This window comes from Triturus cristatus, chromosome 7 (genome assembly GCF_964204655.1).
Source record: "Triturus cristatus chromosome 7, aTriCri1.1, whole genome shotgun sequence".
NCBI classification, from domain to species: domain Eukaryota; kingdom Metazoa; phylum Chordata; class Amphibia; order Caudata; family Salamandridae; genus Triturus; species Triturus cristatus.
The window spans coordinates 1,879,848,461-1,879,863,832 of NC_140590.1; the positions used below are offsets into that span (position 1 = coordinate 1,879,848,461).

At 47.9% G+C, this 15,372-nt stretch overlaps 1 protein-coding gene across 1 annotated transcript in view; it reads left to right on the forward strand.

Annotated features, from left to right (window-relative positions):
- The window catches only part of EPHA1 (EPH receptor A1), a 271,028-nt gene that overhangs the window by 204,544 nt on the left and 51,112 nt on the right, over positions 1 to 15,372 (forward strand). The window contains exons 11-12 of the mRNA XM_085620345.1: positions 4,863 to 5,048; positions 15,304 to 15,365. Coding sequence (XP_085476471.1) covers positions 4,863 to 5,048; positions 15,304 to 15,365 — 248 coding nt within the window. The remainder of the gene's footprint in view (positions 1 to 4,862; positions 5,049 to 15,303; positions 15,366 to 15,372) is intronic.

A 15,372-nucleotide genomic window follows, 5' to 3' on the forward strand; every position in this document is an offset into this window, starting at 1 on the left:
TTATAAGTATTTAGTTATGCAACTGTTGCATGGCTAAACACTTATAAGGTCCCAAAGGCGAGACCTATTGGCTATGTCAATACTTGTTTTAATGGGGGCCTCCAAACGGGTCTCTATCGGGCTCTGTTTTGTGCCCTGGCACAGGCGTTCCGTTTTTCCCAGACTGCAGTGACAGAAGGCACATCGAATGCGCACCTGCTCACACACTACTCACTAGTGGAGAAGTTACGGCATTACTTCATGCCTTTAAAGAGTCATTTTCTCTCTGGTTTTCCCTTGTCTTTTTGAAACTCGGGAGCAGGAACATTGAACTGGTGTCACCGGGTTTCGGTGGAAGCTTTTTCAATTTTATATACGAGCCATAGTTGCGGTTTATTTATCTTATGTTTTTAACAACCATTGACAAACCCAATAGTCCTGACTTGTTGTTATATATCTAGATGCAATGACCGAAACAGCAAAATACAAGTCGGGCGGCACACTATTATAAGCACAGACTTTTAGTTTGTGTTTTTAAGCCACGCCCTTAATTACATTGGCCACGCCCCTTTGAGAGAGACCCCCCTCATTTTTTCATCCCACTTAAAGCCCTGCCGTCATGCCTCTAAAGCTCGCTGTTAAGTTGTCTCACGCGATATAACGAAGTTGAAAGGCGGCTGCAAGGAGCGGAAGTTGCAGCGCTAGGAGAGGGGCTGAAAAGGCGGGTCCTGTTCAGCATCCAGTGGGGCGGGGTCATAATTAGGCCCCGCCTTTGTTGTTGAAGTCACGTTGTTCTTCACTCAGTTTTGTTAGCAGCCAGGAAAAGTTATGGTTGTCCCGAGAACAGCGTCTGGTAACGGTAAGCAGTTCTGGTTTTGTCCCTTGTGCACTTTTATTACGGTTCTGCTTGCTTGATTGACGAGGCGTGTTGGGAAGAGCTTGCCTAGAGGCGGAAGGATATGTCAGGCAGTGAGTATTTGACGGAGTCAGGCAAGCAGGGATAATATGAAACTCTATGAAACCCTATAAACTGCAAACTACGTGCACGGCGCCAGCGTTTGTTGAACGTCCTTTTCCGGCTAGCAAACGATGCAATTGTTATGTTATGTTATGTTATTATTATTATTATTATGGAATTTTGTAAAGCGCATGGTTACGCGCCCCGCGCTGAGTGAGAAGTATGAAGTGGCCAGAACAGGGAGGTTATGTTATCTACATTTCTTACGCGCGCAGCTACTCCGAGGAGTGTCCCAGCGCGGCCCAGGGGAAGACAGACTATAACCAGACCTAAGAAAAGAGATGTGTCTTTAGCAGTTTCTTGAAAGTGCCAAGGTCATCCACAGTGCGAAGCGACAGGGGGAGCGCATTCCAAGCGCGTCCAGCAGACACAGTCAAGGAGGCGCCCCCTAGCCTGTGACGCTGAAATCCAGGAATCTTCATCAACCTGAGAGATGAGGAGCGTAAGCATCTCCCCGGCACATAAAACGAAAAGCGCTTCTGTAAGTTGCCAGGGCCTTGCCCATGTAAAGCGCGATGGGCTATAGTGAGAACTTTAAATGTCACACGTGCCTTGACTGGTAACCAATGGAGGGAGCGGCGATAATCGTGCACGCTCTGCCTGGGAGCCAGGCCACCCAGCAAGCGGACCGCCGCATTCTGGGTCACCTAATGCTTGTTAAGAGCGTAAGCTGGGATCCCCGCATAAAGAGCATTGGCATAGTCAAGTCGAGATAGAATCAATGCCCGGACAACCGATTCCCTAGCCGCTTGAGGGAGAAGCGGAAGCAATCTTCTCAGAATTCTGAGGAGACCGAAACAACAGCCAGTAAGGCGCTTAACCTGACTAGCAAAAGATAGATTACAGTCAAAATAGACCCCCAGGTTCTTCACGGTCTGACTCGTGGAGGCAGGCGGAGGAAAATCCAGAGGCCAGATGGGCTCTCTAAATCCAAGGGGAAAGTCGCCAAACATTAGAACCACGGATTTATCCTCGTTACACTTTAAATGGGCAGCTGCCAACCATTTAAAGACCGAGGAAAGACACCTCTGCACAAGGTCCACCGAGGCCCCATGCTTCTCCCAAGTAAACAAAAGTTGGGTGTCATCTGCGTAGGCAATGACCTTAGCCCCCAACCCCTCCGCTAGAGCCACCAAGGGAGTGAGGTAGATATTGAATAAAAGGGGGCTGAGGGAGGAACCCTGAGGAACTCCCGTGCTCATTTGAAGAGGTGATGAAAACAGCGGAGGTATCCAGACTTGTGAAACACTTTTTGGATCCAGATATGTGGTGCAGTCACTGTATGTAATTCGTGGTTGTATTTAAACATGGGTGTGTTGAAAAAGCAGCCAGCAGTAGAGGCGGGTTTAATAACAAGCGGCGAGCCTCGCATACAGGAAGGGGAGTGGCCACGTGAAGAGAGAGGGGGAGCAGGAGGTAAGCCCGCGAGTGGTGCGGAAATCACACGAAACTACTTAGAAACACAAACCCGCAAAAGTGAAAGCAGGCTGGCTGGCAAGTGGTGTGCGATGTGCGCGCACCATAACATGAGAGGAAAGCCATATGGCGCCTCTGCTCGTCATTGTGCGCGTAAACGCACGCCCGTCGCCAGTGCACGCGCCAGTGGGCTGAAGCGCTTCCCCAAAAGTGGATTGCATGGCGGCACGATGCACGTGATTGTGCGCGTGCTCACCATGCAATCCACTTTTGGGAGCACTTTTGGGAACCCCTCTTACTAGAGTCTCGCATAGCGATTGCTACGCAATAGCTAGGCGAGACCTAAAAATGACCCCTTAAATTGGTGTTCATGTCTTGTGGCCTTGAAGGCCTACTGTGCAGTTGTAGTGAGGGGAACCAGCCTTTACAACAAGGTTTTAACCACGTTGTGACTTTACCACGCGTTTTTAAGCATGCATGTTTTTACAGCACGTATGTTTTTACAACGGATGCTTTTACCATGCATTTAAGATATGTTGGGGTTCTCCCCTCACAAATACATTGTTTTTAAATGAATAAACAATGTGTGGTAATGGCATCCGTTGTAAAAACATACACGTCGTAAGAAAATACTTGGTTAAAAATGCGTGGTAGGGCTCGCGACCGATTTCACTGTGTTCAGTCATAAAGCCATAGTGAGCCATCAACACACTGTTTGCAGTCAAGGCACAAATTAAAATCGTTGTTGTACATTTAGATACAATTCCGTACTCAAGCACTAGATGGTGGAATATGCACAGCAGGTGACACTGGAAAAGTCCAAGAGACAAAACCATTGTTACAGGTAAGTAACTGATCACGCTTCTCACTGTTGATCTTTTTCTCTCTTACTCAACAGCCTGCCGCTTCAGCCCTCTGCCAAACAATCAATCAACCAATCAATCAGAGTTGGTAAAGCACAGCTACTCACCTGCAAGGGTCTCAAGGCGCTAGTGGGGGGGGGTGGCAGCTCCGCTGAGTGCTCGGGTCATCCGAAGAGCCAGGTCTTGAACTGGAGCAGTGTGGGGACTTGTCGGTGGTGTTGGTGAGCTCGTTCCAGGTCTTAGCTGCAAGGTAGGAGAAGGTCCTTCCACCTGTAGATGCGTGGGATGGTAGCCAGAGAGAGCTCTGCTGATCGGAGGTGTCTCCTGGGTGCCTGGACGGAGAGGCGGTTGTTCAGGTATGCTGGTCTGAAGTTGTGGAAGGCCTTGTAAGAGTGAGTGATGAGCTTGAAGGTTATTCCTCTTTCAAAGGGGCGCCAGTGGAGGTCGCGAAGGTGTTGGGTGATGTGACTGCGACGGGGGATGTCAAGGATCAGTCTGGCTGTGGCGTTCTACACGGTGGGCCCACGTTGGGGGGGATTTCGAGAGACGATGCGGAGGGAAAATTAAATAAATAATTAATTTTCCCTTCGGCATCGGCCCTCGAAATCCCCCCCAACGCGGCCCCACCGTCTCACCGCTGTTACTGCATGGACCGCCGCTGAGTTTGCGAAGTATTTTCTTGTTGATTCCGGCATAGAGAGCGTTGTCGTAGTCCCGTCTGCTACTGATGAGGGCATGCATGACTGTTTTTCTGGATTCGGTTCGGGTCCATCTGAACGTTTTTTGAAGGGTGCGGAATTGTTGTACCAGGCCGAGGATACGGCTTTGATCTGTCGGTTCATCGTGAGCGATGAGTCTAGTATGATGGCGCGGCTTCGTGCGTGGTCCGGTAGGGTGGGCGGTTTCCGAGGGCCAGCGCCACCAGGTGTCGTCCCATGCGGAGGGGGTGGAGCCTCTCTGCACCCTGTTTAGTCCTACTTCTCTCCTCTGTGTATCTGTGTTCTCTCTTCTGCCTCCTCTTTCTCCATTCCATCTCTAATTCTCTGTAGTTACTCCCTTCTGCCCTCATGTCTCTTTGCACAATGACTTGCCTTACCTCTCTCCTCTGTATATCTGTGTGTATTCTCTCCTCTACCTCCTCTTTGTCTGTTCCATTTATTTTTCTCTGTAGTGACTCCCTTCTGCCCCCCACCCCTCTGTGCACCATGACTTGTTCTACCTTTCTCCTCTATGTATCTGTGAGTGGTCTCTCTTCTGCCTCCTCTTTCTCTGTTCCATCTCTTATTTTCTGTACTTACTGCCTTCTGCCCTCCACCCCTCTGTGCACCCTGACTTGCCCTACCTCGCTCCTCTGTGTATGTGTGTATTCTCTCCTCTTTCTCTGTTCCATCTCTTATTTTCAATAGTTACTGCCACTGCCTCTACCCCCTAGGAGGTGGTTTCCTCTACCTCTGTAACACCTTCTCTCCTGCCTTCCCACACGGACCCCTCTCTCTCTCTTGACCCTTTCTCTCCCTCTTGACCCTTTCTCTCCCTCGCTCTCTGTACCCCCAGAGTGACTCCTTGTACCTCTTTCCCCCCCACAGGTGAGTTTGGTGAGGTGTTCCGGGGCTCTCTGCGGTACCCCGGGAAGGAACGGGTGACTGTCGCCATCAAGACCCTGAAGACCACCTACTCCAACTCCCAGTGGTGGAACTTCCTCCGCGAGGCCACGATCATGGGGCAGTTCAACCACCAGAACATCGTCCGCCTGGAGGGCGTGGTAACCAAACGTAAGTGTCAAAAGAGACATCCCTTTATCTACGTTCTACGTCTCCCTGTCCTACCCCTCCGTGTCTCAGTTCTACCCCTCCATGTCTCTGTTCTCCCCCTCCCTGTCTCTGTTTCACCCCTCCCTGTCTCAGTTCTACCCCTTCCTGTCTCAGTTCTACCCCTCCATGTCTCTGTTCTCTCCCTCCCTGTCTCTGTTCTCTCCCTCCCTGTCTCTGTTTCACCCCTCCCTGTCTCTGTTTCACCCCTTCCTGTCTCAGTTCTACCCCTCCCTGTCTCAGTTCTACCCATCCGTATGTCTGTTCTCCCTCTCCCTGTCTCTGTTCTCCCCCTCCCTGTCTCTGTTCCACCCCTCCCTGTCTCAGTTCTACCCCTCCATGTCTCTGTTCTCCTTTGCACCCTATTTCTGTATTTATAACTCAGCCTCCTGTCTCTCCTGACTCACTCTCTTGTCTCACTCTCATACAACCCTAGACTCACTCTCATGCCTTCATGCCTCACTCTCTCTTGCCTCCTGCCTGTCCTGACTCACTCTCATGCCCCCAGCCTTCACTCTCTCTCCTTCTTCCCTGCCTTCTGCATCTCCTGATTCACTCTCCTGCCTCCTTCCTCACTCTCTCTTGTCTCCTGCCTCCAGGCTTCATTCTCTCTTGCCTCCTGCCTCACTCTCTCTTGCCTCCTGCCTCACTCTCTCTTGCCTCCTGCCTCACTCTCTCTTGCCCCCTGCCTCACTCTCTTGCCCCCTGCCTCACTCTCTTGCCTCCTGCCTTACTCTCTCTTGTCTCCTGCTTCCAGGATTCACTCTCTCTCCTGCTTCCCTGCCTTCTCCCTCCCCTGCCTCACTCTCCTGCCGCTAGGCTTCACTTTATCTCCTGCTTCCCTGTCTCACTCTCTTGCCCCCTGCCTCACTCTCTTGCCTCCAGGCTTCACTCTCTCTCCTGCTCCCCTGCCTTCAGCCTCTCCTGACTCACTCTCATGCCTCACCCTCCTGCCTCTGTGCTCCACTCTTCCTGCTGCCTCCTTGCCCACATCTGTCTCTCAGTCCCTCCCCCTGTCCTCCGCTGACTCCCTTGCTCTGCAGAGAAGGCGGACCCTTGGTGAAGTTTAACCTCTGATTGGCTGTACCCTCAACCCACAAAACTGTGACTTCTTTCCTTTGCAGTCTCCAGAGTTTGTCGAATATTCTGATTCATGCACCAGCTTCTCTTTCTAGACTTCAGTTCCTGATGAAGCAGGTTGGCCTAGAAGGAAAGGTGACTTGTGTGTAATTGGGTGCCCTAAACATCGCACCGTCAGGCATTGATACATGTCTCTTTGTACAACGTTCTTCCTGCTTGCGAAGAAACGTATTCAGTCAGTGCACCGTAGGGCTGCACTTCAGAAACATTTCTACACATGCAAACATATGTAGCTGCTCCTTCATGGACCACTCTGTGGAAACCCTTTCATGGCTGCCGTTTGTCCCATTGCTCAGACGGTATTAGTGTGGAGTTGAACCCTACATCGGGTGCCTGCTAGGGGGGTTGCTGAGGTGCAGATGTCCTTAACCAAACCCACCTGCCAGGACCGCCTCGTGCTATGTCTACTGATGGAATCAAGCATTGGCGGCTTAGAGAAAGTCACACACCTCCACACCCGCAAAAACCCCATAACTATGCAATATCTTGAGATATAACGAGGAAACTGGGAGTCAGCCCTTTGCATAACAGAGTGCACCGGCAGAGAGAAGCCACAACCACAAAGAAGTGAGCTATGAATAGGGGTCAGAGGATGACGCTTGCTTTGTAAGTAGTGAACTTAAATGGCGAAAACAATAAAGGGTTACATGGTAGGTACGTCCCGACACAGGCCAGTGTTGTCATTGCATCTTGACAATATGTATGCACAAATCTTTACTCTGCAAACATCCTCCTGATGGCAAAGTAAAACAATTGAACGTGCAAGGGAAGTTACTAAATAGCAGTACGTCTTTATGACAGGCTAAGGTATCCAAACAGCACACACTTCGTTAGGAAGAAGTCATAAATCAATGTCAGATTGCCACCACCCTTATGCATTGAATCAATTGGAGCAATGCTGTATTCTACCTTCCACCAATGACCACGTATACGCAAATACGAGAACCAGTGGTAGAAACCGGGAAAGGGGTATAGTATAAGAGAAAACCGAGATACAAGAGGACCGCCACTTCTGCCCAGTCACTCAGCCAGTCAGTGAGGTCTGCATCATGGAGTGAGTGTCTAAAAGAGAAATAAATAATGTAAGTGCTCTTTCATACAGAGAACTCACAGTAACTTCAATTCATTGTCAGTAGATATACCTGAATTCTGTCTTCGCGTAACCACTTATCTGTAGTTCGATATGAACCTGGTAATCCCTGCAAACTAAATTTATAAACAATTAGTATCTCAAAGGTGGCATATATATGTCTCTTTATTTATTATAACGCCATCAAGTGCCATCACTCGACACATGTGAAAATGAATCACAGCCTCTACTCAAATTCCTTAAACTTATTCATGAAATTGTGATCATCGATACGAGTCCCCAAGCATTCAAGAATAGCTCAAATTTGTCCCTGCTGCTGCAGCGCTGTAGCATGACACTGTCAACCTAATCTAAGATGGACGCTTATACTCAATAATCTAAAATGGCCACTTATACCCAATAATCTAAGATGGCTCCTTATACCCAATAGTCTAAAATGGACGCTTATACTCCATAATCTAAAATGGCCGCTTATACACAATAACCTAAGATGGCCGCTTATACCCAATAGTCTAAAATGGATGCTTATACTCCATAATCTAAAATGGCCGCTTATACTCAATAACCTAAAATGGCCGCTTATACCCAATAGTCTAAAATGGACGCTTATACTGAATAATTTAAGATGACCGCTTATACCAAATATTCTAAGATGGCCGCTTGTTCCTAATAGTCTAAAATGGCTGATTATACTCCATAATCTAGGATGGCCGCTTATGCCCAATAGTCTAAAATGGCTGCGTATACCCAATAATCTAAAATGGATGCTTATACTCAATGATTTAAGATGACCGTTTATACCCAATAATCTAAAGTGGCCACATATTCCCAATAACCTAAAATGGACATTTATTCCTAATAGTCTAAAATGGCCGGTTATACCCAATAATCTAGGATGGACGCTATAACAACTAATCTAAAATGGCTGCTTATCCCCAATTATATAAAATGGCCGCTTTTACCAAATAATCTAAAATGGCTACTTATCCCCAATAATCTAAGATGACCGCTTATACACAGCAATCTAAAATGACAGCTTATACTCAATAATCTAAGATGGCCACTTATACCCAATTATCTAAAATGGCCGCTTTTACCCACTAATCTAAAATGGCCGCTTATACCCAATAATCTAAGAGGGCCGCTTATGCCCAACAATCTAAAATGGCCGCTTACACCCAATTATCTAAAATGGCCGCTTATATTTATACCCAATAATCTAAAATCGCCGTTTATACCCAATAATCTAAGATGGCCGCTTATACCCAAGGATCTAAGATGGCCGCTTATATCCACTAATCTAAAATGGCCACTTATACCCAATAATCTTAAATGGCCGCTTATACCCAACAATCTAAAATGGCCGTTTACACTCAATAATCTAAGATGGCCGCTTATATTTATACCCAATAATCTAAGATGACCGTTTATACCCAATAATCTAAGATGGCCGCTTACACCCAATAATCTAGGATGGCCGCCATCCCTCTGGAGCATGCAAGAAGTCAGCCGGTGAAGAATCCTAGTTCAGATCTGGTGCACTGCTGCCCAGTGCATCCTCCATGCACCCACGGCTTCTGTCCACTCAGCACTGGACCCCTGTGGTGATTGCTGGCTTTCCCTGGACTGCAAGACATCCAGAGAGAGCTGGCTTGACCCATCACCTCCACGGGCAGGAATCAAAATGAGTGGCACCTCCATCCTCCACGCGCAGGAATTGAAAAGAGTGGCAGGTTCGTCCTGGCTTCCTGACAGTCAGCGAAGTAAATAGATGAAAGAACATACCCTGGCTCTAACTTACGAGCATTGTGCCATGTTGCATCTGCAATCCCACAAAAAACACTTTATTCCTCATCAGTAAAGCGAATGCAACTCCCAAGAAATGCCGCGACCTTGGACGATAGCCCATCCAAGCAAGAGCAAATCATAAAAACACATGCATGCCCGTGGCCAAAGAGGAGTGACACATCGCCTACACTATCTCTACTACTTCTTGAAAAAGAGATGAGATGGGTTCCTCAGACAGCTCAAAGAGTCTGTAGCCAAACCTACATGCTTCTGCCGTTGTGGAAGTAGATTATGCCAACTTGCGGAAGCGCTGCCATCGGAGCTAAGAGGTCACTTTACTGCTCTGAGACCTCACTGGACGTCTACCCATGCTCTGCAGTAGGAAGTAACCTTGATGAAGGCGACTCAGGGCTACCCCGATCACCACCATGTTTCCACACAACAGAGTGCCAGGATGTAAGAGACAGTGAGAAGAAATAACCAGACATTGACATTACCCAGTTATACTCACCGAATGCCAGACCTGGGATGGTGTGAAGAAAGGACAGTGCCACGTAGTGATACTACCCAGTACTCTGAACCTGCCGCTTGTCCTTGAACAGTGAGGAGAAACAACCAGACACTGCCACCGCCCAGTTCTGCACACCTGACAAAGGGCAGACAGGACAGGAGTCCTGGGACAGCGAGAAGCGGAGTCAGCAGTACATAGTGATATAGACTGCTCAGGACTTGCCATCTACTCCAGGTTCCAAGAGAGCGGGAGAAAGGACTGCAGCAATTATCGAAGCAGACCATTCTTATGCAGCTGCCTCAGGCTCCAGAGGAGAGAGCTTTCACCTACTGCCCTGAATCTCCAGACCTGATCTGGCTACGTGTTCTTCTGTGTCTTGAATTCAGGATTTTAGTAGAAGAGTCTAATTTCTGATTTTTTATTGTGAAATAGCAGCTGCCTCTTTATGCTACTGGTCTCTGGTTCTACCTGGAGCCCAAACCAACTCACCTTTTTATTTAGGGCAAGGTCCGGTGGCAATAAGGACAGTTTGGCGAATCTCTGAAGTGCTTTCAGCCTCCGAGAACTCTGAATATCTTTAATTAAACTGAGCCCTAGAGTCATGCCCTGCGAGAGTCCTTCTTTCTTACAAGCCCTTTCCTGCCTCCTAGTGTTTGTTCAACATTCAATCTTGCACTCCACAAATCTATAATGTGTGTTTTCCAGGACATCCCTTTGTGTGGTGTTGCACTTCTCTCAATGTGATTTAGGGTTTCTCCCGCTGTGTTCTACGACGTATATATTGGTCTGTGTAGGAAGGTGGAATCTGACTAGATGGTTGCCCCCACTTTTTTCCTGGTGTTTGAATGGTTTTTGACTAGTCTGGCTGGGATCCTGCTATCCAGGACCCCAGCCTATCTGCTTATTCCCTTAAATGATTGGTGTGCATATTAGATGCACTAGTGATTGGATACTGTGGTACCTTATGAGCCCTGAGTATATGGTTCCTTAGGTACCAAGGGCATTGGTACTTCACAGGCCTACCAGGGGCTGCAGCATGTATTATGCCACCCCTGGGAAGCATTCTCAATCTGACACCACAGGTCTGCTACTGCAGCCTGTGTGAGGTAGTGTTAGCACTCCTCACTGAGGTATAGGTTCCTATATCTCACCATACACACACATATAAACGTATCAGCCACCCCTGTTGCAGGCCCTATCAATCCTGAGGGCAGGGTGCTTGGTTTACTATGTGAGGGGGTGATTCTGCATGAGCAGGACCCCTCTGCAGCTGGCAGAGTCTATTCTCTGCTGCTGTTTGTGGATGCGGTTAAACCATATACTCTTAAGTGCATTATAACCTCGCGGTAAATGCTAACTTTGGAATTACTGCGTCAAAACATGTCGTGTTTGGTGTCAAACAACTTGGAATCATACCCCCACACCAGTAACTGGTGTGGGAGTATGATCCCACCCTTCTAGAGGGGATGACATGTACCCACTGTACTAAACGGTAGAAATCTCCAAGAGCCCTGGCACCACAAAATGGATGCCACCAGCACAAACACTGGGCTGCCCTCCTGCTGCTGACCGAAACTCGCAGTGGAGGAAGCCCAACAAAAGGCATCCTGTCACAGGGAGGTGTCACCACCTCCCAGACAGGATTTAGTGTATTGGAACTGGGTGGGTGCACTCTTAGAGTGCTTTGAAGTCCTGCACTGGGGGAGCAGTAGGCTTCTCTGTGCATATGCCAGCTCAAACCGGTTCAGGGGCTACCTGCCCCTGCTCTGGCGCGAAACTGGACAAAGGGAATTGGGTGTAACCACCCACTACCCTGACCCTCCTAGAGGAGTGGTCATAGAGCTAGTCCCTCCCCTATCTTCACTATAAGATAGCAAGCATTGCCAATGCAATTCAGATTACCCTGGACGACGCTCTACAAAGAAGAATCCTGGCCCTTCGACGTTCCACTATCTCTGGAAGACTGAAGAATCTCCCTTGGAGTCAAGGAGTGACTCCCCTGCTTGGCAGGCACCAATAACTTCAATCAACGGTTGCAAACTTCACCGCTCCCGCTGGAGTCCGAAGTCCCTGCATCCCCAGAAGTGGATTTCCTGACCTCTCGACAGCCATTTTGAGTCTCCAGCGAAGCTGTGGCTTCTGGACCCCACGAGTGACGAGGAACAGCAATACCTGGGAACCGTGCACTGATTTCGAGTGCAAACCCTAAACAATGTTCTACGAACTTGTGCTTTGGACCATTTGTGGCCCAAATCCCTAGCAGGTCTTGTTTCAAAAATCAGTGGCCTACCCCATCCCGAGTGACCGTGGGCTCCTGTGAAACTTTTCCTGTGAAGGCGTCTTCGCGGTTACTTGCCCGTTGGCTAGTGACTCCTACGAAGACTTTCTAATCGACTTCAAGGGCTCTCCTGGTTGCTCCGGGCCTGTCCTCACTTACCCTCGCTGGGTAAGTCCATCAGACCTTGCTGGTCTGCATCACCGACTATCTTCAGTCCACACGAGACTTGCAGTTGCCAAGGCTTGTTGGCTCCAATCCGTTTGCCGACACCATCATCAGCTGCAGACGTCGTGGGACACTCCGAATCCAGCTGCTGGTCTTCATCGGCCCCTCCTGGACCACGTGAGCGAAGAGACAAAACGACATCAGCGACCTGAAGAGACGCGACAGCTGTGGTCATCTATCCTGCGGGCCACCGGTCACTGGCAAGTGACTTTGAACACTGTCCCCTCAATTTTCAGGTGCTCTTCATCTTCAGTCCATCTTCGGATTCCAGCGGACACCTCTTCAGTCGTCTCAAGCAGCAAGTCTTCATTGGTCTCCATTGAAAACAGCATCGCGACCTGATACCAAAAGACACCTATGCACCCGGCTTCCGTGGGTGAGGTAACTCGTGCACTCTGGTGCCCAAGTGTGTGTTGGCCCTCGAAATACTTACCTTGTAAGTGGCTTGCTTGTTGACTTCTTCGAAGTGCCCTAAAACTTGAAAATACAAACCGCGACTTGCTCCATTGTAACCTATAGGAAACCCGCTGCTGTGTTTAGACACTGCACGCATCTCCTGTGGGCTGATTACTTACCTGCTAACACTGCAGTAGTGAAGCCCCAGCGATTCCCAAGGCCCTAGGCTTTGTCATTTTGCAAGTCGACTTTGTTAACCCATTTTTTTAGTATATGGTCTGGTACGCCCATAGGGCTCCAGCCATATTTGTGCTTAATTTATTGAGAACTGTTGACATTTGAATGTGTATCTGGGTTCTAATCTCATAAAGAGATTAGTAGAGTGTACCTAGAAATAAATACATATATATTTGATATATATACCTGTGTGGTGTCCTTTTCATTTGGTAATTCAAGAGATTATAAGGTCAAACAAGCTGCTTTACATTCCTCAGAGACTTAGCCTGAAGGCTGCTCTCCACAGCTACCACTAGGATAGCTTTCTTTAAAAGGTTGTCTTAAACCTATCTACCATAAGAGTCGAATTGGACTGGTGCAAGGTGGCCACTATAACTAGTGCCCAGCATATGCCAGGCCAGCTTCTCACAGTCTGTTCTACAACTTTTCTTACTGTGTTCCTGGATTTCTCTTGCTGTGTTCTAGGGTTTCTCTTGGTGTGTTCCTGTACTTCTCTTGGTGTATTCTAGGGTTTCTCTTAGTGTGTTCCTGGACTTCTCTTGGTGTGGTCTAAGGTTTTTCTTGGTGTGTTCCTGGACTTTGCTTGGTGTGTTCTAGGGCTTCTCTTGGTGTGCTCTAAGTTTCTTTTGGTGTGTACCTAGACTTCTCTTGGTGTGTTCTAGGGTTTCTCTTGGCGTGTTCCTGGACTTTTCTTGGTGTGTTCCAGGGTTTCTCTTGGTGTGTTCCTGGGCTTCTCCTGGTGTGTTCTAGGGTTTCTCTTGGTGTATACCTCGACTTCGCTTGGTGTGTTCTTGGGTTTCTCTTGGTGTGTTCCTGGACTTTTCTTGGTGTGTTCAACGGTTTCTCTTGGTGTGTTCTAGGGTTTCACTTGGTGTGTTCCTGGACTTTTCTTGGTGTGTTCCTGGACTTTTTTTGGTGTGTTGCTGGGCTCCTACTGGTGTTTTCTAGGGTTTCTCTTGGTGTGTTCTAGGGTTTCTCTTGGTGTGTTCTAGGGTTTCACTTGGTGTGTTCCTGGACTTTTCTTGGTGTGTTGCTGGGCTCCTACTGGTGTTTTCTAGGGTTTCTCTTGATGTGTTCTAGGGTTTCTCTTGGTGTAATCCTGGACTTCTCTTGGTATGTTCTAGGGTTTCTCTTGGTGTATTCCTGGACTTCTCTTGGTGTGTTCTAGGGTTTGTTGTGGTGTATTTCTGGACTTTTCTTGGTGTGTTGTAGGGTTTCTTTTGGTGTGTTGTAGGAATTCTCTTGGTGTGTTTTAGGGCTTCTCTTGGTGTGTTCTAGAGTTTCTCTTGGTGTGTTCCTGGACTTCTCTTGATGTGTTCTGGGGTTTCTCTTGATATGTTCCTGGACTTCTCTTGACGTGTTCTAGGGTTTCTCTTGGTCGGTTCTAGGGGTTTTGCTTGGTGTGTTGTTGTACTGCACTTTTTGTGCTGTAGGGCTTTTTTCTGTTGTAGGACTTGTCTTGACTTTCCTTATGCACTCTAGGATTTGTCTTTGTGTGCAGTAGGACATCTTTCTGTGTTGCAGGGAGGTTTTCTGTGTTTTAGGACGTCTCTCTGTGTGTTCTAGGGCTTCTCTTTCTGAGTTGTAGGACTGCTCTTTGTGTGTTCTAGGACTTCTTTATGTGTTGAAGGGCTTTTCTTGGTGTGTTGTAGGGTTTCTTTTGGTGTGTTGTAGGAATTCTCTTGGTGTGTTTTAGGGCTTCTCTTGGTGTGTTCTAGAGTTTCTCTTGGTGTGTTCCTGGACTTCTCTTGATGTGTTCTGGGGTTTCTCTTGATATGTTCCTGGACTTCTCTTGACGTGTTCTAGGGTTTCTCTTGGTCGGTTCTAGGGGTTTTGCTTGGTGTGTTGTTGTACTGCACTTTTTGTGCTGTAGGGCTTTTTTCTGTTGTAGGACTTGTCTTGACTTTCCTTATGCACTCTAGGATTTGTCTTTGTGTGCAGTAGGACATCTTTCTGTGTTGCAGGGAGGTTTTCTGTGTTTTAGGACGTCTCTCTGTGTGTTCTAGGGCTTCTCTTTCTGAGTTGTAGGACTGCTCTTTGTGTGTTCTAGGACTTCTTTATGTGTTGAAGGGCTATTCTTGGTGTGTTTTAGGAATTCTTTTGGTGTTTCCTGGAATGTTCTTGGTATGTTCTAGAAATTCTTTTGGCGTGTTCCTGTATTTCTCTTGGTGTGGTCTAGGGTTTCTCTTGGTGTATTCTAGGGTTTCTATTGGTATGTTCCTGGAACGCTCTTGGTGTTTTCTAGGGCTTCTCTTTCTGTGTTGTAGTACTGCTCTTTGTGTGTTGTAGGAATTCGTGTGGCATGTTCCTGGACTTCTCTTGGTGTGTTATAGGGTTTCTCTTGGTGTTTTCCTGGACTTCTCTTGGTGTGTCATAGGGTTCCTCTTGGTGTGTTCTATGATTTCTCTTTATGTGTTGCAGGACGGTTCTTTGTGTTTTGTAGGACTTCTTTCTGTGTGTTCAGGACGTCTTTTGGCATGGTTCAGGACTTCTGTTCTTGTGTTCTAGGAGTTCCCTTTACAGTGACAACCTACATTTCTTTCTCTCTCCCCAGAGAAGCCAATGATGATCATCACAGAGTTCATGGAGAACGGCGCTCTGGATGCCTTCCTCAGGGTGAGTA